The sequence below is a fragment of the Aythya marila genome (assembly GCF_965140915.1).
Source record: "Aythya marila genome assembly, chromosome: 10".
Taxonomy (NCBI): Eukaryota; Metazoa; Chordata; class Aves; order Anseriformes; family Anatidae; genus Aythya; species Aythya marila.
The window spans coordinates 15,810,522-15,834,114 of record NC_139051.1 but is presented as its reverse complement, the minus strand read 5'-3'; the positions used below and the strand labels follow the sequence as shown (position 1 = coordinate 15,834,114).

The following is a 23,593-nucleotide window of genomic DNA, read 5'->3' as shown; positions in this document are numbered from 1 at the left end:
AGGTACCTGATCCAAAAGTTATTTTAATTGCAGCAATTATTTTGTCTGCTGTCAAAAATTAACTAAAAGAAATTCAGTTGAGAAAATGTGAAATAAAATTAAAGTGTCAAATAGAAGTAAATATATAGATAATTAAATCCTACACTGGAAACTTAGCTGTCAGTCCAAGACAATAATAATGATTACCAAGTATCAACCCATTCAGTACCATGTGGTATCTTACCAAAAGCATTCTTGACCCACCCAAAGCAAATATTTTCAACTGAATGAGTAATGACTCAGGACTAATGTTTTCAAAAACTTTTTTTAAGAAAAAAAGTGAAAAATATACCAAAAAACATCAGATAAAATGTTTTCACACAGACTAGAAAGCATCACCAAACTGGTGTAGTTGAAAAATGAGGCATATGATATTTGACAGGCAAGTCAAAATGTGTTGAGAAAAGGAAATAAGACTTCAATCAATTAATAACTTTTTTTGGAGTCTATCATCAAGCCTACAGTAGATTTTTCAAGTATCTTGGGACTTGTTAGCGCATTCAAATATCGTATAGAAAAGACCTCAGAAGCAATTCTTTTAGATTAGCTTTGAAGCACGCCCTCAGAATATCATTCAGGAGCTCATCTTGTTCCTTTGTATTGCGCCTTATAATTTTGATTAAGCTTCAGACTCCATTATCAAAAAGTTATATTCACAATACAAGATAACTTAAAATACACTTGCTGTCAAACACAATTAAGTAAAATGTAGCTTTGCAGATACACTCCCAAATGCTCAGACTTAGCACTCAGACACATTGAGAAAACAAAAAAGAATATATTTCAAACACTGCATTTATTACAAAGGTGCATAGAGTTTATACCATTTCTTTAGAACACTTATGTTTGAACTACAAACAACATACAAAGCTAGTTTACAGTATGTAAAAGTCAACAATGATTATCTAATAAATTCAGTCCAACAGAATATTATACTGTATTTAATTTCACAAAACATTTCTGAAACAAAGGCACTTACAGAACTAAAAAAAAAAAAAAAGAACATACACACACTTTCAACATTTAAAATTTGAATTCCATTACCCCTCCCTACAGCACTGTGGGTAACTAGTTTGCTGTAAAGACATTACCAAATGGGACTGACACATTACCAGTACTTGAACAAGTTTAAGGTACAAGCTCTCCATCATTTCTGTAACTGTCCCATTCACTTAACTATATGAAAACATGTTTAATTGGGTTGCACAGCAATAACTGCATAAAATTTGGTCCTATGCTGTATCAATAATGTTGATTAACGCATTAGTAAGAAAAGACCTAATTAAGCGTTCCAATTTTGAAATGAGGAAATCAAACCATTTTCTCTTCCTTCAACCATTTTTTAACTGAAGTAGTAACAATACAACTAAAGTAGTTCATTGTGTCTTAATGATTCATCTCTGCACTTGAATATAGTCAACATTAGCAGATGTTCATTGTAAGAGAAGTGTAAATTAACAGGCTCCTTAACCCTATCCCTGATCTCCTCCCACCACTCTACGTGCGGTCATATTCAGGGCAATTTATCTATCTGCATCTACCCCAAAATTTTAGATTTGGGTATTTTCATTGTTGCCAGTTTACTTTCCTACTACCTTTTTGTTATGGACGGTGGCAGATGATTAAGCCAATGTGTCATGAAATTGCAGATTTTCCTTTTTATCCAACAAAACATAACCCTACTAACACCACCACAAACCATACATTTTGCCACATCACAGGCAGAGGAAAGGAAGAGGTGTGAAGTAACAACCTCATGAGGGCCAACACTAGAACGTTGTACCTGTGCTACAAGAACTGCCCAACAGCTGGCTGCATTTCCCTGGCCAGACTCCATCAGGCAGCTGACTAACAAAGTCGCTGGAATCTCTTGGAATCTCTGCCATTCTTCTATATGAACCAACACATGAGTAGGGGATCTATAGAAAAGGGATTATTTCTGCAGTTATTATCCTACACAAAAATATTCCAGATTTCTAGGGAAAGACTTCATCCTCCATACAGGGGACACTGCCCATTTCTGGTTGTTCCCACAGAACTCCTAACAGTGTTAGGAAGCATTGCCTGATTTTCCAGCTTGCAAGGCAGAAAAGGGGAGGAACACAGGAACATGCACTCCGCGGGTGTCTCTTGGTGCCACTGCATGCTATTAACTCAGACAGTCTTGGAGTGGTGTAATGTAGGGGCATAGGTTGTCATGGTTCTCAATGTTAAAAAATTTTCCACAAGTTTCTCCTGAAATGCCCTAAAGATTTTCTTTTAAAAAAATTAAAAAAATAATAATAAAAAAAAATGGAGTAACACGGAAAAAGGCCCCCAAAATCAGTTAGAGAAATAAGGCTGCCTTTGACAATAGCAGCTTCCATCCATCGTATGAGGTAAAACAATGCCATCAGTTATGTAAGTTCAATGTCTTTTAAACAGTTATATACCCTAGATGTAGAATCACAAGGACAAGTGGCTAAAAGGCCTCTCTAAACAAGCAAAATCTGTGTATGAAATATGCCAAAATTATTTCACTAGTTATGTCACAGTGACAGATACAACAGTCTACAGACAGCTCTACTGAGAAATAACAAAGTGTACTTCAATGCTAGAAAAGGTAGCGTTGTAGAGGACACTAAAAATCATGTTTCACTTGATCAGTACAAGAGCCAAAAGCCTTTCTAACACTGCTAATAGTTCTTGAAAATATATTACCGCACTGTGACCAAATCCTACCACTCTTCATAGTCCTTACGTCTCATTCTTTACTCAGCTTTATGGGAATGTTGAAGACAAAAGGGAGGCTAAACCTCTACTCCAAGTTTGGTTGGCATTTCTTTTTTGACACACGTATTATTCAGATACAGACTTGATTCATAAAGATGCATCATCTCTAGGTTCCCGTTGTAGACAGTGACAAACCCTAAACATTTTTTTAAAAAAGTCTACTTCTGACATCACATATATCCTGTAAAATAAATCCCTTCTCTGTGACAAGGAATGGCCGAACACTGGCAGTCACTTCTGCTTAACATATGATTAAGGTGCTATTTTCTTCCCTCAACATCAACAACATATGACTATTAAGCAAACAAAGCACTTGTCCAATATTTTTTAAGAAGAATTCTTAGGTTTTCATCTTTTGATCTGTGTTCTACTGAATGGCAGAAGGTTTGGTTTTGTTGTTGATTTCTAGCTATAAAGTAAAACAGCCTGAGAAAATGCCCAATGAAGGCACAGTTTTTAAGCCTTAAAATTGGGAAAGAAAACAAGAAAATGACCAACTCATGCTATTTAGCACAGAATAATGCAACTAGTCCAAACACAATTAAAACATGGATCGCTACCATTACTGAAGGCAAATGCACTTCAAAAAAGTAAAAATCCTTTTTAAACAATAAATGAAATGTATTGTGTTGAAGCTTACCTCATGCTAGTAACTTCAAAACAGGCAGAACACGTGTCACAGAGTTTCTCAGACTTAATACTGTGCAAAAGATTGCTACAGCTTTGCACGTTTGATAATGCTCATTTGACCATTCCTTTCTACCACACTTAAGAATTATTGCACGATAAATGTTATTGTGGTTCTTATTTCTGAAGCACCCCTTCTTCATGCTTTTCTTACTGTATGTTGAACAAAATCAATTTTTGTATTAGCTTGAGGTATAAATGAGTGACTTCTTGTAGAAGTACTTGAAACATTTAAAACCACAAAGGATACTGAATTAACTTTCACTTTACTTAGACAAAGGATTGCTGTCTTCCAGGATAACGTACTACAGCTGCATGGTGTAAACAGAACAGATTATATTTTAAAAAGTTTTGTATGCAGAAGCACGGTAGTAGGTCTGTTCAATAGGTGGGCTTCTGAGGATCCATATAAGCAGGGTTGTAAGGGGGCTGGCTGATTGGATAAGGTGCTCCAGCACCAGCTGCAAAAGCAAAAAAAAAAAAAAAAAAAAATCACAGGATTTGTAAAATTTACCTTTAGAATTTTCTATCTAAAATTACAACTGCTTTAAGAACACGATTAAGAGGTTCAAATTAACTAGCATCTTAATTGGACTTGAAAGTAGTTTGCCCTAACTCATACAGCATTTGCATTTCAAAAGTTAGATTTTTAAAAAAATGTGAAATATGTGCATATTATAGCAGCAAGAAAGACATAGCTTTCAGGGGAGGACAGTTTAAAAAAAAAACAAACACAACAAAACGATCTGGTGGAAGTCAGAGACGCACAAACAACAAGATACACCTGACACTATGCAGAGAAGTAAAAATAAACCAATGGGCAAAAGAAAAAGGACTAGAGAAAGCATCTTAGGATTCCTTCAGGGGAAGTGCTTTTCTGGTAACTGTCAACAAGGTAATCGCAAAATTAAAATAGAATTAAAAAAGTGGCCCACCACTACCAAGCACATTAAAGAGTTTGACTATATCCTTATTTTCTAGTATTCTGCAACAAACTGCTTCAAGAGGCATTTTCATTTTCAGGTCTGTCAAACAGCACACGTTAGTTCAAATAACACAGCACCTGATCAGATCCCTAGAACGTGGCTATCTGTCAATGATCTTGTAAATTGATCAGTGTGTTTGGCTCCTGTGTGACAGAGCAGGTATTCTCTCTCCTGCACATGACCTAATTAAGAGGCTGGCCCTTGGCTAATAAAGGCAAATAAGGAAAAGAGCTGGTAACATGGAAAGCAATTTAAGATTCTCTCAGAAAAAAAAATAAAAATTAAGAACTAACAAACAACTTAATTGAGGAAAAGTTTGAGAAACCTGAGAGTAGAAGAAGCAAGATTTCTTTGAGCCCCTCACACTATAAAGGTGAAGCCAAAGCACTTTGGGGTAGTCTCCTAAAATCCACAGCTTCTTCAGAGTTTATGAAGGAAAAATAAAATAAGCATGCCTGTAAAGTCAGTGTTTTTACATGCTGAACTCATTTGCACATTGTTAATGTTCAATTTCTAACTGGTTTGTAAATATGCGAGACCATGAACAGTCATTTTACATTTGAGTTGTTACGAAAGAAAAACTTTCTAAGGGCACAACCTCCTATACAAGACTAACTTTGTTTGAACTAACTCTTTTCATCCTTCCAAGTAGAAGGATGAACAGTGTGGTGCATAAGAGGGCTCAAAGACCCTAGGATACGTAACAGCATAGTTTTGGTCTCTCTGAATAGTCATGAGCCAATTCTTCGGGGAATAGTTATTCCCAGAACAAGCTGGAATTAGACATAGCAACAGTAAAGCTACATGAAAGCAATGCTGTGAAAGAAGGAAAGCAGAAGAAAAAAAATATTCCAATAATTCTAATGGCCAGTCATCAGCAAGCTGATTTGAAGTTGATCACAGACTGGTTATTCTATCAAACTACTGAACTACGAGCAAAAGCCATCTGTGTTTAGATTAAAACATTCAGTAAGTATTAACTATTATCCATATGTTAACTATTTAATATGAAATTTCAACTGAATCATTAAATTGTTCTACTGGATCCACTGGGAGTCCTACACACCATCAAACTTTGCCAATGAAGTACCAGTTACATCTCCTCTTGCAATGATTAATATAGAAATGGTGATAGGGAAATTTCAGTAAGGATGAAATTTAACATCTACCGTAACTCCAGTTTTAAATAATTTGCTTACATTAGCATTAATGTAAAACATAATAAATGTAATAATAGAGGATTGGCTCCAATGTCACCATCTTTTTTGCTATTCAAGAGAAAGAAACATTTAGACCATTCTTGCCTTACCTGCCACTGTTTCATGGTAAGCTGGAGGTCCTGATGGCTGCATGGGATAAGGGGGAGGATACTGTGTGGGGTACGGTGCTGCTGGCATTCCCGGCTGTGGCTGGATAGCCATCGGCTGATATCCTTGATACGGCGCTACTGGGTAGCTGGGTGGCACTCCCGGCTGGGGGTAAGCAGCGTGAACCACTGTGGTGGCAGTAGTGGTGGTCACCACAGCTACAAACAACCGAAAGGAATATGGTTAGTTCTGGTGGTTCTAGGAGACCACCTGGGACAGCCAACAACAGTAATGTAAAAAATGTTTTCTCTTGAGATCACTTTCTCACTCCAAAATCTGCCCAAAATAATTTCTGAAGTTCCACAAAACGATTTAGAGATGTATGTCTCAAAATACTCTTCCATTGATCTAAGTGGTACTAAAAACCTTCACAAACTGGCTGCTCTCCCAGCCCATTTCCTTATTTCTCAACCACAAAGAGCAAAGACATTTTTTCCTGGACTGTTCAAAAACAGTCTGTGGCCAAGTGATGTATCATTCAGTATGAGACTGGAATAACCTGCTTATTTTTTAAAGTTATTGTCTGTTTTAAAGGATAAAGGTAATAAACTAACACATGTATGTGTTAGTACATCTTTGTACATTGTAACAGAAAGGCAAATACACGTATTTTTTGTAGGAGCTAACACTGGGTTATTGGTTCATCTCCCTTATTGCAGTAAGGGAAGATTAACAATTTCTAATAAACTGCAATAATTTGGTTTCAAGATCTTCTTCTTCAGGCTGCAATTATAAACATTGCTCAAGATTCCACTCGACGCATAGGGAAGAACAAAAGAAAGCTTTTATTCTCCTTAAATCCTGTCATAAAGACGCGTCCACTGTTTCAGTGACTGTATGCAGACTAATCTCAGCTAACATTTGAAATGCTCTTATTTATATTTTAATCAAGACAACTTTTCATTAGTACTTCCTTTTAAAATACTCGTTTTGTAATCTGTTCTCAGAGGATTATGCTACTTTAAACAGCATATTGTTTGTCCACATTAATCAGCATTTCAAAGTTTTTTTTGGCTTAGTATCATTCTATTTGTCAAATATTTAGAATAAAGAGAACATTAAAAATGTATTCCACAATTACTCAAACACAACATAAAGAACAGAAGACCAATAAATGGTCGCTCTAAAGTTTACATATTGATATGATCAATAAAACACAGCTTTGACTTCAAAAATTCCCATGGTATAATGACCCACTTCTAAGCTAACATCAAGCCTAGAAGTACAAAAGCTTTCTGTAAATTCTGAGAATTTGCAACATTACAGTTGCAGGATTTGCACTACCATAACATTGTTTTTGAAATATGTGATTTTCCTTAGCAGTGATAGAAAAAAGAACATATCTTGTGGTACAGTTTGAATAACCACTTTCCCAATGATCACCATGGACATGCAAATTCACTTATTTTCAGTCTGTCATAGTGGTGAGGGAGACTTCTCATTCTTCAAATGCAACATTTATCTTTTGGCAGTAAAGACGTTTTACTTAACTCCTGAACAACTAATGTTACAGTGCTGGGCCTGAAGTGTATTTTTCAAGTACATTTTTAAGAGACTAGGGAAAATTTTTAATTAATTTTTCATTCTATTCCTCATTTACCTAAACCAACCAACCAAAAAAAAAAAAAAAAACCACAAAATCCACACATTCTGGGGGAGAATAAAGGAATTTCTTAAATGCTTAGAAGACATTCAAAAATGTCTCTGCTATGTCACGTTTTAAAGCAGCTTAAATGCTTATTTTCAATGCTTAGCTATTGCAGCTTTTGTAGCAGAGAAGTAAGGAAACGTTACTTTTTCCTCTTACAGAAATACAATCTTTCAGGGGAAAAAAATAGTCTTTTGATTACAAGAAAAAGAAAGTAAATGTACAGGTACTTACGCCGTGGTTTTCGACATGCTTTATACAAACAGCAACACGAACAGGTGAGGCACAGAATGATAGTAATTACAATCACTGCAAAAACGGTAATTCCAATCGCAACAAGGGTTCCAAAACTGCAAGAAAGACATCAGCAGAAGTAAGCCTCACACAACTTTCTTACCCTTTAATCTAGCCTTCTGTAGCTAACACAGCACTCTTCCTTCAATCCGTTAGTGGTACTATTTCATGCATTTGAATAAGAAATAAAATTCAGTCCAATCCAGTGCCACACAAGGTCAGGTCTGCTAAATCAGTGGAAGCTGGCCAGCCCCTGGCAAGAAGTCCTCTCCACCGCCTATGAACAGGACAGAATGGGAGCACTTGATCCTGCTTGTTTTGGTGTGGCTGCATGTCCCCTTGTATTTCAAAAGACTACATAGATAAGGTTTCACATTCATTCATTCCACTGGTTAATTTTCCAAGTATGACTTGGACATACAGGTAGGCATGGCTGAAATGAAATGCCTTTGTCTTACAAGCGACAGCAAGTCCTTGATGCACAAGGAAGGCTTCCAGGGACAGTCACGGTACTGAGCTGACCTCCCCATGCTGCAGATTTCTGCCAGGTTCCTTGGCATTTGAAAACAGCTGTGTCAGAAGCCATGTTTCAGATGGTTTCAAAGATGAGCACTTCTGCCAACTGTACTGCAATAACGAGCATGTTATACTAACTACAGGAGACAGAAACACTGCCTAAAACACCAAAATCTAGCGTGGAGAGGCCAAAAATCATACCACCTCTAACCTCTGTAAGGACTACCAACCAATGGAGGCACACGTAAAGCTTTCGGAGCTGACCAAGAGCTGCTTACCACACAGAACAGAAGAAAGTAACCGCGTACAGCATTAAATGCTCAGTGACGAGCCTACGTTTGTCTGTCATGGGAAAGGTTGTCTAGTTTTCTGAAAAGTCCCTTTTTAGAAGCCTAAAATCCAGAAAATTTGATGGCTTTTTAGGAATACCGGAATGAAAAAGCAAAGTACTGGAATCTGAGACCTTTTAAGTAATAATTTACATGATTTGTTTGCTATGGTCTGCAATCATTAAATCCCTTCTTTCAGGGAAGCCAGTCTCCTGCACTTGGATTTCTTACGAAATGCATCATGCATCAGTTTTGGAAACAATTGCAGGAAGTCAGTTCTTAATGAAGAACAAGCTCTAAAATAATGAGTAGACAGCTGATTTAATATCCATCCTGTTTTTGTCTTCTCCATAGAGATTTTGGCTACAGAACTTTCTAGCTTCCTGTCCAGTTTCCTGTTAACATCTTTAAACAAAATGACATCTCTCAAGAACCTCCAGCATTTTTCACTCAGCTATCAACCAGACATCCAATGTAAAAATTATTTTGGATTATCAATTACACCAGAAGGTTAAATCACTGGCATAACAAAAAAATAAATAAAAAATAAAGTGTTCTGTCCCTAGCCCAAATTCACACGACCTCAACTCAGTCTTCTAGAGCAACTTAACGCTCAATAAGCTGGACACTTAACATAAGTGTTGACAAATAAAACAGGTTTAACCTAAAATGCAGTTTTTTTTCCCCTAGCAGAGGTCCCATCAATTTTATTTTTCTTCTGCAACAGCCTGGACAATGAAATTGGGTCAAATATCTTTCAATAACCTGAGCAACACTTATCTGTGGTTGAATGTGTATTAACTGGAGTTGTTATTTGTGCGCTGACTTTGTGAAGTACTAAGTACAGCACTACGGATTTATTAGTGAAGCAGTAAGTCTGGTACAGTGGTTTGCCTACTGGTACTGCAGCTCAGCATTTACACGCAGAACAGGAAGCAGGAACTGTTGCAGCCTCCTGAAGACACAGAAACCACGTCAGAAACACTGCCGAGAGAACAAACAGATAACTGCAACACAGCTGCACAGCCATGGGGGTGCACACAGGCTTTGTCACTTTTATTTGCACCTTTGCAAAATGATGGACCTAAGATTATCATACAGGTTCCTTACCAGATTATACGTGGAATATATATTTATCTGTAGAATATTTATATAACTCATCATATAAATTCAAATGTATACTGAAGAAGAGATAGAAGTGTGCAGAATGTATTTACACATCAGACTTAACCATCATGATTGTACTGTTCACAACACACACGACTGCCTAAAACAAGCTACAGGCAGCTGCAGAACCTGGGCAGCAACAAGAATTAACTATGATTACAGCTAGCTGGGGAGTGCCAACAGTGTTTTCCATTTCAACCCTGAGAAAGCTTTCTTAGCAGGGAAGTTAACACTTCCATTATACTCAGGTAGTTATTACTGAGCAACATTAGCAGAGACAAAAAAAGTCTTATAGGTTCTTCCTGTGTCAAGGAAAGAGATTAGGAGGCCTGACAAATAATAACAAAATTCTTCACTTCTGCAGCCAATGAACCTTGCTGGACTTTACCAAAGCCTGGGCAAAATTCAAACAAACCTAAGAAATTGAGAGAACAGAGGGGAGATGTGTCTGCTCGTCACAAATAAAAAAAGCACAGCAGGCAACTGGCAGAGCCCTCATCTTTCAGGACCAAAGTCAGTTCTGTTATGACAAAAAGAGGACAGTACCAGCCCGTCTGCAGCCCAGCTGGCCACCGACAGATAAACACTGGTGAGTCTGAAGCACAAGCTCCATTTGCTTAACTGTCATAAACTTTTCTTCTCACAGAAGAACTCCTCATTGCCTGTTTACTTTCTCCAGTAACGAATGTGATGATAACAAAGCTTAGGGTAAAAAAAAAAAAAACAAAAACACACAAACAACCATATCCATATCACCAAGTTCTTAGAAACACCCTGCGTATGAGCCAGCGATGTGTGCTTGCAGCCCAGAAAGCCTGTGGCACCCTGGGCTGCACCGCAGGCAGCAGGGTGATGGAGGGGAATGCCTGAGACCCCAGCTGGAGCCTGCCTTCAGCTCCAGGCCCCCAGCACAAGAAGGACATGAAACTATTAGTGCGAGTCCAGAGAAAGCCACAAAGATGCTCAGAGGCTGTAGGTGACAGGCTGAGGGAGCTGGGGTTGATCTGTCTGGAGAAGAGAAGGCCCCAGGGAGACCTCACAGTGGCCTGCCAGCACCTAAAGGGGGCTGCAAGAAATCTGGGGAGGGACCCTGTCAGGTGGCGTAATGACAGGACAAGGGGTAATGGCTTTAAACTAAAAGAGGGTAGATTTAGATGAGATATAAGGAAGAAATTCTTTCCCCAGAGGGCAGTGAGGCCCAGGTCCAGGCCACCCAGAGGAGCTGTGGCTGCCCCATCCCTGGCAGTGCCCAAGGCCAGGCTGGATGGGGCTGGGGGCACGGGGCCCTGCCCATGGCAGGGGTTGGGACTGGGTGGGCTTTGGGGTCCTTTCCAACCCAAACCACTCTGTGACTTTTATTTTCATCATTTGTCTGCATGTTTGCTAAAACAAGATGACCGCTTTTTCATGCATCTTTTAAAGAACTGAATGGAGACATTTGTAATAGAGGAGTGCCAGGTACACCCGCTTCAGAGGGTGGTTCTGTGTTTGGATGTGTAAACACTGTGGTTCAGTTCTACGTATTGAAATCCTGTGTGATTACTGCAAACCAAAATTATAAGCCTTCAGAAACAGCCCAGTGAGCGAAACAACAGACATGAGTTAGTTCTTCACAAAGCTTTCTCAGGACTGCACACAACTGGATTGCCACAGGCATTTTTATCATCCGCTCTACAGCAGCAGCATGACTTTCCTGCCTGTTCTTGGGTTCATGGAGATTAACTTTTTGAAACAGCACAAGGTACCATGACATTTACGGAAAGCAAAACCATATGAACTTGCAAGCATCTAATCTGCCCTTTCACCACCAAAGGAGTACTGCCCTGAGCACTTCCTCCTGGATATCCAGTGACACTGACACACAGTAAGGAATGATTACAGCCCCCTGAGACTCCCACTAGTAAGGCTGCTGAAAAGAGCTCGGGAAGGCTACTAGAAACTGTAGGTCATACTCAAGTAAGGCTAGAATGGTGCTCACCATTCACTTTACTCGGTGAACTGTCTAAGCTCTAGCAGATAAGATATCCCACATAATGTATAAAGACTCCTGTGGTGTACTAACTCCAGAAAGCCTTTCTTAAAAGAAACCATTGCTTTATTTAGTTGCTTTCACGTGATGAACTTGTCTGAAAGGACTCTGAACATATTTGGAAAAATATATATTTGCATTAAATATTATTTTATTTACCAATTGTTAGTCTGCATTACACACACATGAAAATGAATAAACAAAGGACTGTAGCTTAAAGATTCTTCCTGGATAGTTAACCAAACACAAATCCCCAAACAAACAAAAACCAAACCAAAAATACACCTTACCCCATGAACTCTGCGAACAAACATCATGGTGCAGAAAGCGGGGTGGCCCCAGCCCAAGATTGGAACGCTGTGCAGGCGTCACAGTCTGCACACATTTCTTCCGTCTCCTACATGATATACCATAGCCCCTAAATAAACCACACACTTACAGACAGCCTGAGCTCAGTCACTGACACTTCCTGCTTTTTTCTCCTCACATCATAAAAGCTAACTTTTGCCAATAACTTAACTGAAAACAAAACACAAACCCACTAGCAGCTTTACCATGACAGTGATGAACTGCAACTTCTCAAAATCCACATGAAGTCAATCTGGAAAGGACTCCCTGCCCTTTACTATCTCTGCACTCTCTTGCTCAACCTACTCCACTTCTACTCGTCTTCTCTTGCATGTACAGTTGGAAAGTTCTGAATTGTGTATGCACTGAGTGTACCTTGCAGACTCATCTTACCTTTGAAGTGTGCTAATAATCCAAGCTGTGTACGAGTTCACATAAAGGGAGACGTATGATTAGTGCCTGTTTTAGCCTTCTGGTACTGAATGAGATGCAAGTGACGTTAAAAAGGTAAAACCAAACCCAAGATCTAGAGGTAATATTTGTAGATGTTAATTCTTAAGGTGGTTGTTTTTCTGTACTGAGATCTTAACTTTAAACACTAACTGGAAAAAAGATGTGAAATGCTCTGCATGTACCTAAAGCTTTTGAAAATATTAAAGTTTTTAAACCTCCTTAGCAGTTTGTATCACCTAGTTTGTGACATTTTATAAGCTCTACTGTAAAAAAAGTTTGTGCATATCTATGTGTTCATGACAGTGGCACACACTACAACTTCTGTCTTTAAAAAAAGAAGAAAAACAACACAATGCCCAAAAGAACAAGACCACCTTATTTTGAAAAAAATATTTTAAGCAGCCTATTTTATTCCACAAGTTTTACTCTATATTCCAAGATTTGTTCCATGCTACAAGAAACATGTTGGCAGGGTTCATTTCAAAGATACACGGTTGGTTTCAAAAGCAAACATTTACAAATACTGAGTTACAGCTGTAAAGCAGGGTGGTCTGGAACGACCTCAGAAGGTAATTTAGGCCATTCCAAGAAGTCAAAAAAAAAAAAAAAATTTAAGTATCTATATGGCATTCTTTCCAGCTCCAGAAGAGGATACTGTTCCCAGAAGCACGACAGAATGATAAATGCCCGGACTTGCCCTGACTCTGGTACAGGACAAAACCAAACAAGTCTTTGTACGGAGATGCTCTCTTACGCCCAATATTTTAGTCGCGGCCACACGATGCCACATACTGCCTCTAACATTGAGTATAAAAATTAAAGACAAACTTTTTAAGAACAACCAATATGACCTCCCAGGGCTATTCCAGAGGGGTTATGTTTTACAACTTCACAAGCAACATACTTTGTCTAGTATTTTAGCATGAAGATTCGAGACATAAGAACCACTTTTCTAGAGACTCAAAAAACCATTTCCATAGACAGCAAACTGGTAGACCAGCCAGCCTGTGGGTCAGCTTGAGACTCAGAGTGAATAGCATAGTTTCAGAACTATGAAACACTGGTAGTTTTGCCACAGTGGTAGGTTTGAGTAACTGCTATGTCATTTTCTATGCTATGCAATGTCATGAAGTGCACCTTGCTTAACTGGAAGCTCTCTGCAGTGGCCTTTCAGATAGCTGGTAACTCAAATTACCACTTGAGAGCGTTCCTCCTAGGGTCTGGCCCACGTACACTTCCTTCACACAAAGGTAATGTTTTCATTTCACTTTGGCTAACCCACCACTAGAGTATCAGCCCAAACAATCACTAAGTGCTGCTCTAGCACAGACATGAATTAACTCCTCCTGAAACCCACTAATATCTCCCACAGCTTTCCCCAGTTCTTTCTGGGTATCCTCAAAAGAAGGCAAATTTGCACCAGAAGCAATCATTGGAACGCCTCAGCTTACTGCAACCAGAACAACCTTGAGTGAAGTCCTCCAGCGTTAGGACCAACTTTTGCAGCCCAGGGACCCTTAGCACCTGCCGAGTCAGCTCTGCAGTCAGAAGCAACCCTAAAGCAAGAAGGATAAGGCCGTGGCAAGCCATGAACCCTTGCAACTGCAAAGCGTTACAGAAAAAGAGAATGCCACAGCCTTTGTGAGGGAAAGCTGGCTAAATACATCCTGAATGGGTCCTTTTTCTGTTTGTTCAAATAGGAAGCTGGCGTGGGTTACTTTATACAGCTTTAAGCCTAAAATAACACACCTTAATTTCACAAAGACCAACCGTAACCAAAGTTAATTACTATTTTGGAAGACATTAATTTCACAATATTTTCAAGTAAAATATAATAGTTTGCACAACGTGTTCTTAAAAAGCCTATATGAGAAAGTGGCAGGGAGGGAACTTCCTAGAGCTTTTGATCTTACTCAGAGATCTGACACTCAGATCCTACAGCTTCTAACAGAAAATGTACACAAGCATTTCTTCTTGGCCTCTAAGCAGTTCTCTTGTACTAAATATACCCAGTTACATACGTTCTTTTATAGCACATACTAAAAATACAATTTCTTGGGGATGCTTCCCAGGAAACGTCCACTTTGTAGACAGCTCAGAGTAATTGCTGTCGGTAACTGACATTAAAAATGCATGTAACAAAGAGGGGAAATGTCCAAGCTGCATTCAGAAGTCCTTCATCAACAGCACAAGAATTAACATTAACTTCACACAGGTCACAGGACAATTTCAGAAAAGTCCATTCGACCTTCAGCATGAAAATAGTTCTTAAGCCCTATGAAAACACTCACTTCTACAGACAATAAACAGATTTAGCATGCTCCTTTAGCAGCAAAAAGAAAATGTACACCAATTATATGCACAGACAGATAAGGCAAACGAACGAGCCAGCTCCCATTCTATTGCTAGGATCCCATTTGAACAGTACCGAATGTCATTTCCCCCATGCCAATAAAAATTTGAAACCAAGACAAAGGCAATGAGAGAGATTTTTCCAAAATGGTCAACCAAATGAATAGAACAAGTCCAACTGAATCACTAAGTATTGCAGAAAGTTTTCCCTGCAATAAACAACTGCAATACTATGCATACCTCACCACCAATACTAATTCTAGAAAGCAGTTCTAAAAGTCCTCATATTTAAGCAACTAACTAGAAACTGACTTGGCAGGAGAGATAAAGTTTAAAACAAAAACAATTCGAGCAAATTCAGCTTGGGGTAGGACTTACCAAACACTGAAACTGCAATCAAAGGAAGTTCAAGCTAGGCTACACCCACCAGCTCTGCTTGCCATGTAGCGCAGCTCTGCCATACACTAGCCAGAGGTCATCACACCTACAGAAGTCAGAAACTGAGTGCTCAGACAGGAGCAAAATTTCAATTAGGGAAATGAACTATCCTAGACCATAACGAACCGACGTGTTTACTCACTCGTCCTCTCACCAGGAAAAGCATGCCATCCGCTGTGACAAAAACAAAGAAAATCTCACACTGCCCAAGTAAGAGCAGACCTCTGCAGAAGAGTTCACATCTCGCTGACCAATGCTTCTCTTTTTAAATGGTATCACCATTAACAAGACTGTCATAAGAAGTCACAAGTGACTTTGATGACTGGCACCTTCCATAACTAAAATAAATAAATAATAATAAATTTAAAAAACAAAAACTTTTTAAGCTGACCTTTCAGTGGAATTGAGAAGCAGAGGTCACACTAGTGAACACAGTGAACTACTGAATACCACATTAAAATGAATGGTATAAAATGTTTTTAATAAAAAATAGGTTTTGCTAAAAGACCAGTGTTGGCACAATTATTAATTTCCTAAAATTCAACTGATTTGTTTGTTCCACAGAACGCACAAGCGCAGTTACAAAAGACTACGCAATTCAAAGTCATTCCCCTCTTCCCTCATGACATTTCTAACACGATTTATCACAAATACACCTGGCTACCCCTCAGGCCATAGCTGCTGCACGGAAGTACACGATGCAGCAGAGCTGGATGTAGCTTTGGAACCCACATGCTCAAAGATCTTACTGAGTAACAAGCATGGTCTCTGAACCATGTTTTGAAGCAAGGATTCTCCATCTTCTGGGCTGTAGGACCCTTATCTGAGGACTATCCTACCTGTGGGTGCTTCCACAAGTTCTCTCAGAGTCAACCCGTGCACAAAACATGTACTTTTTTCAGACTTCTATTTGTGGGCACAACAAAGCCCACAGAATTAGAAGAAACACCCTACCCTAATAAGTACGTACAGAAACAAAGGACACACCTACAGAAAAAACGAACCACTAAACCTAACCCACATGATGAATCTCCACCTGGCCTATACGTGCAAAGACACAGTATCTTGCTTTTTGTCCTGAAATGGCCTTCTGTAGTTAGAAGAGCAGGCTGCTAAACCCAACCGTGGAGCAGCATTTCTCAATCTCTTCCCATCTTGGTTTCAGAGCATACGAACCTGCACGAGCATTTAAGCCCCCTGCTTGAAGCTGGCAGCTGAAGAATCATTAACAGCAGCTCACAACTGCTTTGTCAGCAATGGAGACAAAAAACGAGTGCCCTATAATGCAAGTTACCATTACACAAATCATGGAAGCCTATATTTACTTTTCAGGCTAGTAAAAAGCACAGAACAATTTTTAAAATAGCTTCAAATCCACATCTGAATTGTTCCTAGACTAGCAGCTTACATTTCTTGGTGGGATAAGCCTGTGACTGAATGCAAGACATACAGAGAGGGCTCCGTGCACAGTTTAACTCTTTTGTTACATAAAATACTTAAGACCAGTACTGGAAAAGAAATTCCCTGAATATTAAATAGAGAGCGCTTGCATAAAAAGTATTTTCCAAATAATAAATTTCTTAATTCATGGTTGGAAACCTATTACAGATGCTGAAACATCGAAATACACAACAGAATACGAACTGAAGTCCCTGACAGCAACAGTGGAAGAGGAAGAGAACAGGGTACGGTTCACCATCACTATTTTTAACCATGACTAAGGAGGATGCATGTGCTTAAAAACATCTAAATTGAGACAGCAGGTTAGGATAATCACATCCTCCACAGTTAGAAGCATATAGTTTTTGCCCCCTTATACACACAGTAGACCACTGCAGACACTGCTTTTCAAACAAGGGTGGGCAGAATTTCTCCATTTCACAGAGGAGCCAAGTCTTAGGACAACACAGGGATCAGCCCATGACAAAGGCTGAACACACACAACCCAAGTCTAACAAGGCTGTCCTGTGTTGGCCGAGACCTCCCGGGAAGGCTGTTGTTCTGCCTCCCTCTTCCCACCACGTCAGGACAAGCAGCCTCTTCTCAAGGCATTGCAGCGTGTTACATAACTTCAAGGCAGAAATTAATTTAGAAACGGAGACCAACTAACTGGAAATGGTAATTCTGTTTTCAATTTAGAGTGACCGATTATCAGCTCTGCCAACTACATTATTCTTCCTCTGTAACTCTGATGCAGATGTTCTGCACTGCCCCACCTCCTTAAGCACGCAAATATTTCACAATTAGTTGAATTGTGGGTGAGTCATCTAATTTCCTTTTCCAGTAAGGGTCACTACTGGAGAATTGGCATACCAAGGCTAAAAAACCATGTTACCAATGCAAATCGTGACAACTGTGGTTACAGTGAACCAGTGCTCTGCTTCTGCAGCTTCTTAAAGGAGAAATACTGAGTACTGTAGAATGAGAGAGGATAACGATCTCAACCTTACTACTCACAATCAGTTTCCAAAACAGAACACAGCAGGGGAGAAATCAATTTGCTAGTCCAATTTAAAGAAAAAGAACGTGAAACACCTTCAATGTATTCTTCAACAGCAGAAGTTGTATAAATTGCATACATTCATCTCATATGTAAGGATGAATGGTGGCAATTTAACAAGTTTAGTAGTATAAAACCAATGCCTGCACTGTGACTTAAAAGCTCCAAATAATCTTTAGGAATAAACTAATAATGGAAAACATGTGAATCTGAGTTAATGCCGACTTGTATACTTAAAATGCTTAATTTTCTTCTAAATGCAGTGTTCCGGAAAGCACGATACTTTCGAGTACTTGAAAGTATGTGGTTATGACACTCCAAAGGAATGTCATTTATTGTCTTAAAAAGAGACCAAAAGGAGATTATAGGACAGTAACTGCCTGCATTTTGAACTTCATGGAGGTGCCCAAAGTGCCTTGCACCCCTGCCTCAACAACACCCGATATACAATGTTAAATACTGAAAGAAATTGGTATTAAAGGACAGTAATAAAAAGAAACCTACTCAAAACTGGTACTTGCACTTCTGCTGAAGACCTCAGAATAAATACAGCAAAGAAGCAGGAGCACAGGCGAACTACCAACTGCTCAGCTGGACAGGACACAGGAAGAGCGCCTGCAGCACCAGGCCAAACCCTTCCCCAGCATGGTCCCAAAGAATCACACCATAATCATGGCAGGTTTTCCAGGCAGGGAGAAGAGACCCCCCAGCTCACACAGCCCAGTGGCCAGTCCACAAAGTTAGTGACAAGCCCTCCAAGATATGAAAGTCTCTTAAAAAGCTAAGATTTATGAGCAATTAGTCAGAGCAGTGATTTGATACAGGAATAAGGCCAGAGAAAGAATGAGGAACTAAATGCTTTCTGACCCTTAATGCCTGTTTGGGAACCACCCCACCCCCCTTTTTGAAGGGCAGTATCAAAGGTAGTATTTGTGCAGGACACCAAAGGAAGGTGCTGTTTGTTGTCTCTACTCCTGTTATAAACCGTTCAAGGAGAAAACAACCCTGTTCATCTTGCTGAGCATACAAAAAATATGTCTGAACTGACATCAGCCACACAGACAAGTATTAAATAAACATTGTCATCGAGAAGCAATGTGAAACTTGTCTTTTAAGAGAAACTGGCATGGCACAAAAGGGTGGAGCATACCTTGCAGGCAGAAACGAGAGCTCTTCTCGAAGGAAAAAAGCTTACTGCTCGTTTAAGAAAAAAAAAAAAACTGTTACCAGGCAGTCTGTAACAGGAGGGTAACCTACGAGTGACTCGGTGCCCCAGTGACGGCAGGAAGAGTAACTGAAGACCTGTTCATTTTCATTTCCGATGTTGAAACATTTCCTAAATCAAACATTCAAGGTCATCGTTCTCTTTGGAAAGTTTTAGGAAGCAGTTTTCCTCTGGACTCACGTTCAGATAGCTTTTCAAAAGCAATGTTTCTGTGCATAACTATTTTTTTTTTTTTAGAATTGTAAGAAAAAATTATCAATTGTATTTTTTTTGTTACTTAAAAATGCCTAACTGGAAAACAAGCCTGACGTTAAGCCCAGGTGCTTGCACACCACGCCGAGTTTCCAAAGCTGTAACGCAACCGAAAGGAGAAGCTTGAGAGAACGCCTGGCGGTGAGACAGCTTCTGGGACACGCCAGGGCCGAGGCAGAAATAGTTAAAGCAGCTTAGCTCCTACTTGCTGAGCGTTTTCCCTCATTTAAGGATGCACCTCTGTGGACTGAGGCCCTCGGTTCCAGTTCCTTAGGTAACCGCGTGGGCTCGGCATAGATTTGGGCTTTTTTCAATTATTTTTTTCTTTCCGTACTGTGCTCGTTAGCATGGAAAAAAAAAAAAAAAAAAAAAAGACAAACCGCATTTCTTAGCATCCTCACATTTCTCCTTTCATCCTCAAACACATTCAACGCCTCCGCAGGCCCGACGCTGGCTCTCAGAATCGGGAATTCGGATTTTTTTTTTTTTTTCCTCATCTTTCCCCTAAAAACGCGTCGGGAAAGCAGCGGCTGCAAGCCGGGGCTCCCGCAGCCCTGGGGGATGCGCCACCAGCCCCAGCACCCCTCCCACCCTCTACCCGGGACCCCCAGCCAGCCCCCCAGCCCTCTCCCCTCCCTCCTCCGGGCACGGAGCGGGCACGGAGCTGGCCCAGCCCGGCCCCGCCGCCCCTTACCCCATGCTCGCCGCCGCCGCCGCCGCCGCCCGACCCGCGCCCGGCCCGGCCCCGCCCCTCCCGTCACGGCGCTGGCCCCGCCCCACGGGGACGCGGCGCCACCTCAGGCTCTGCCTCGGCTGCTTCGGTGTTTTTTTTTTTTTTGTTTTGTTTTGTTTTGTTTTGTTTTGTTTTTTAAACCCGTTTCTTTTCTTTTTTAACGTGAAGCGAGCACCGGGGCTCTGTACGGATTCCTCGGCTGCTAAGCCAGAGGGGGCGGCTCTGGCAGCGCCAGAAGTGACCGGGACCTCTGTCGGTTCCTTCAGCCTTCAAGTCCAGAGCACCTACCTGCTCACACCCCTGCCTCAAAACCGACAGATGATGGTGTTTTTTTTGTTGTTGTTGGTTTTTTTTTTTTCTGCTTTTTCAGTTCTGCAGCAGTTCCTCACGTCAGAGGGAACCACCAGGATGTTCTCCCGGCAGCTTCACCCAGCTGCCGCTGGAGACCACTAACAAAACGCTGCAGTTCCCTGGGGAAAACCCTTCCGCATTTGGGACCTTGTTAAAAACGTAACAGCCAGCACAGCTACGTTTTACTTTTTATTTTTATCGTTTCATGAAGAACAGCACATTTCTTGTTGAAATATATGCTGCCAAGGGAAAATTGATAAAGGTGTGTTTTCAGAAGAAAACATACTCAAGGTCAATTAAAAAGAAAATTCAAAATATAATTTAAAATTAAAATCAAAATATATTATCTGAGCAGTTTGGTAACATTCATTATTAAATTTAGCAGTCTAAAGGTTTGTAATTATTTGAACATATGCAGATATAGGTCATAATAGTTCATAATTAACTTTTGTTCTTCCTTTATATTATTCCACAGAATGGGAACCAGGCACATTTTACAGCAGGACTCTTGTAACCACCAACACAATGCACATACTGAAAGTAACTTATCTCATGTGAGATCAAAATAGCACAAGAAATATTGATAAAATCTTAAGTGCAAAAGATGCCAAAAAGTAAGGAGATGCTTCAAGCAAAAGCACCTCTTACAGAGCCACTAGAGACTTAATCCATCAATTCTTAGAAAGACAGAGTAAGCATGCCCATGCCTCAGAAGACAAACCCATTCAGCAACAGGAACATGGACTTGCATATGGGGATCATTGGCATGATCCAGTCTCTTTCCTATCTGTTTCTTCATATGGTCTCAGGTGTATGCAAGTTTAAGTGTTCAACATATTTAACACACAAATCCGTATTTCTGTTTTCATTTTCTCCTAGCACAGACTGACTATGCAATAAAGAACCTCTAAATAGAAAAACATTTATAGAGCCTCCAAATAAATAACATTTAAAAAGCTGGTGCTTCGCATGTCTTACCTGGGGCCATAATCACTTAAATCTTCGGAGTCCAAAAGCAAGTTCAGGTTGCCCAAGTCAGAGGTCCTGTAAGAAGTTAATACATCTCAAAAAGTGGAATTTAAGACATATTTAGCACCTGGCTAAGTTCCAAGTACTCATGAAAGGTAATGGAGACTAAAAAGAGAATGAGATTAATTTTGTCATCCTCAAAGAAAAGTGAAACAGAGCAGTAGAAGTGTTTGAAAATACTCAAGAAAACACATGCCAGTTCATGCATCAATTTGTCTATCTCATTGCTCCCACTTCAAAAGTAAGTTACGTGCCTTAAAGTAGATCCCCGACAGAGCCTTATATGGAGCTGAAAGGTCCCTTTGTAGGTTTTTACCATTAAGATGCTTGCTTTTGTCCTTTGAACCCACTGTACACACTCCATTTGCCTCATACCTTCTATCAAGCAGATTACACATCAATTGCTGTTCTTCATCAAATCTGAATAATGAATTCGAGCAACAGTATCGACGCGTGCAATCTCCACAGCAGAAGCTGGGACAGGATTTTGCAGGTTGCACCTTGCTATGGGGATCAAGATACGCTCGACAGTCCTCGCCTAAAGCTGAAAAGAGGTAAAATCCAAGAGTTAGTAATGAAAGAAATAACTCCTCTATCAAGTTTCTCTCTCGTACTGACCATCTCATCCAGGTTAACACCTAAATATGTTTCAAGGGTTTGTGTTAGGGTCTGCCGATCTGTTACATCCTTCAGAGCCCAGCAAAGGCGAACACCTGCAAAGTACCTGGCCTCCACCGAGGAGCTCTTCCCAAGCCTTCACACACGCGTGAAGGACTAACCCAGGCAAACGTGCCTGCGGACACCGCCTGGCGATGCCATCCACGCTACATCTGCGGAGCCTCAACCTGCGCTGCAGTCCCCTCCAGCCCCCACGCAAGCCCGAGGATCGCGTGGCACAGGATCGCTGCGCTTCCCTGGGTATTTACGGGACGCAAAGGCGCGGCCGTGGCCCTGCATTTCCACGGCACGCGGCCCCTTCCGCCCGTTGCTCCCCCTGCTTCCCGGCACATCCCCGCCACCACGGCTCGCCGACAGGCTCCGTCGAGGCTGGGGGGCGAAGGGGGAAGCCGCTCCCGGGACTCTGCCTCCCTCGCCCTTCTCCCGGTTCCCCCCGCAGCCTTTCCTCGGCCGGCTCCGAGCGGCGCCCGGCGGCGGGTGCAGGGAGCCCGGCCGCCAACGGCCCCCCTCGGCCGCCGCCCCGCGCTCACCGGGCACCGGCAGCAGGCAGAGGAGGAGGAGGCCGAGGCCGGGGGCCCCGCGCCACGCAGCCATCAGCACCGCCGCTCCCCTTCCGCCTCAGGGGCGGAGCGGCCCGGGGCAGCGGGGAGCCGCGGGGCCTCCCCCCTGGTCGCCGTGGCTTCTGCCCGGTAGCCGCTCCTCCTCCAGCAGTTGCCTTTTCGAAGCCGTGTGAGTGACTTCATGCATTCAAAGGCAGCCGCAAAGCTCTCGGAGCTCCTCAGCTGAAAGCACACATCCTTGAGGCTGCCAGACAACAGCAGTCTCCCAGGGACAGCAAGGCCTGAAATGCATAGCCAAGAGTCTGGGGGCTGTAGGGAAGATGCTGACAGACCCTGGGGAGAATCACAGAACTTCTAGGTTGGAAGAGACCTCAAGATCATGGAGTCCAACCTCTGACCTAACGCTAGCAGTCCCCACTAAACCATATCCCTAAGCTCTACATCTAAACGTCTTTTAAAGACTTCCAGGGATGGTGACTCCACCACTTCCCTGGGCAGCCTGTTCCAATGCCTCACAACCCTTTCAGTGAAGAAGTTCTTCCTAACATCTAACCTAAAACTCCCCTGGCGCAACTTAAGCCCATTCCCCCTTGTCCTGTCACCAGGCACGTGGGAGAACAGGCCAACCCCCACCTCGCTACAGCCTCCTTTAAGGTATAAAGAAGACAACCCTGTGGTCATAGCCCATAACATTACCCCCCCTCGAGAAAGGCAGAGGTGAATAAAGACAACACATGCGTGTGCGATCTTTCAGCACAATCTCAGGTGCTACTGACCCTGAGGGAGAAGTGAGACCAGGGTGAATCTGTAGCACCCAGCACCATGCCAGGTCCCGCAGCA

General features: G+C 41.3%; 1 protein-coding gene across 2 annotated transcripts; it reads right to left on the bottom strand.

Moving 5' to 3' along the window:
* Positions 1–816: 816 nt before the first annotated feature.
* Positions 817–22,858, bottom strand: SHISA5 (shisa family member 5). Of its 2 annotated transcripts, XM_082768389.1 has the most exons (6): positions 22,724–22,858; positions 21,891–22,059; positions 21,465–21,530; positions 7,734–7,849; positions 5,794–6,009; positions 817–3,959 (listed from the first exon to the last, which is right to left on the bottom strand). In XM_082768389.1, the coding sequence occupies exons 1-6, from the start codon at positions 22,785–22,787 to the stop codon at positions 3,880–3,882; spliced, it is 711 nt and encodes a 236-aa protein (XP_082624515.1). In that variant the 5' UTR covers positions 22,788–22,858; the 3' UTR covers positions 817–3,879. The 2 variants fall into 2 exon arrangements, with proteins under 2 accessions (XP_082624515.1, XP_082624516.1); XM_082768390.1 differs by lacking the exons at positions 21,465–21,530; positions 21,891–22,059; positions 22,724–22,858 and adding an exon at positions 20,097–20,122.
* Between the last annotated feature and the right edge of the window lie 735 nt (positions 22,859–23,593).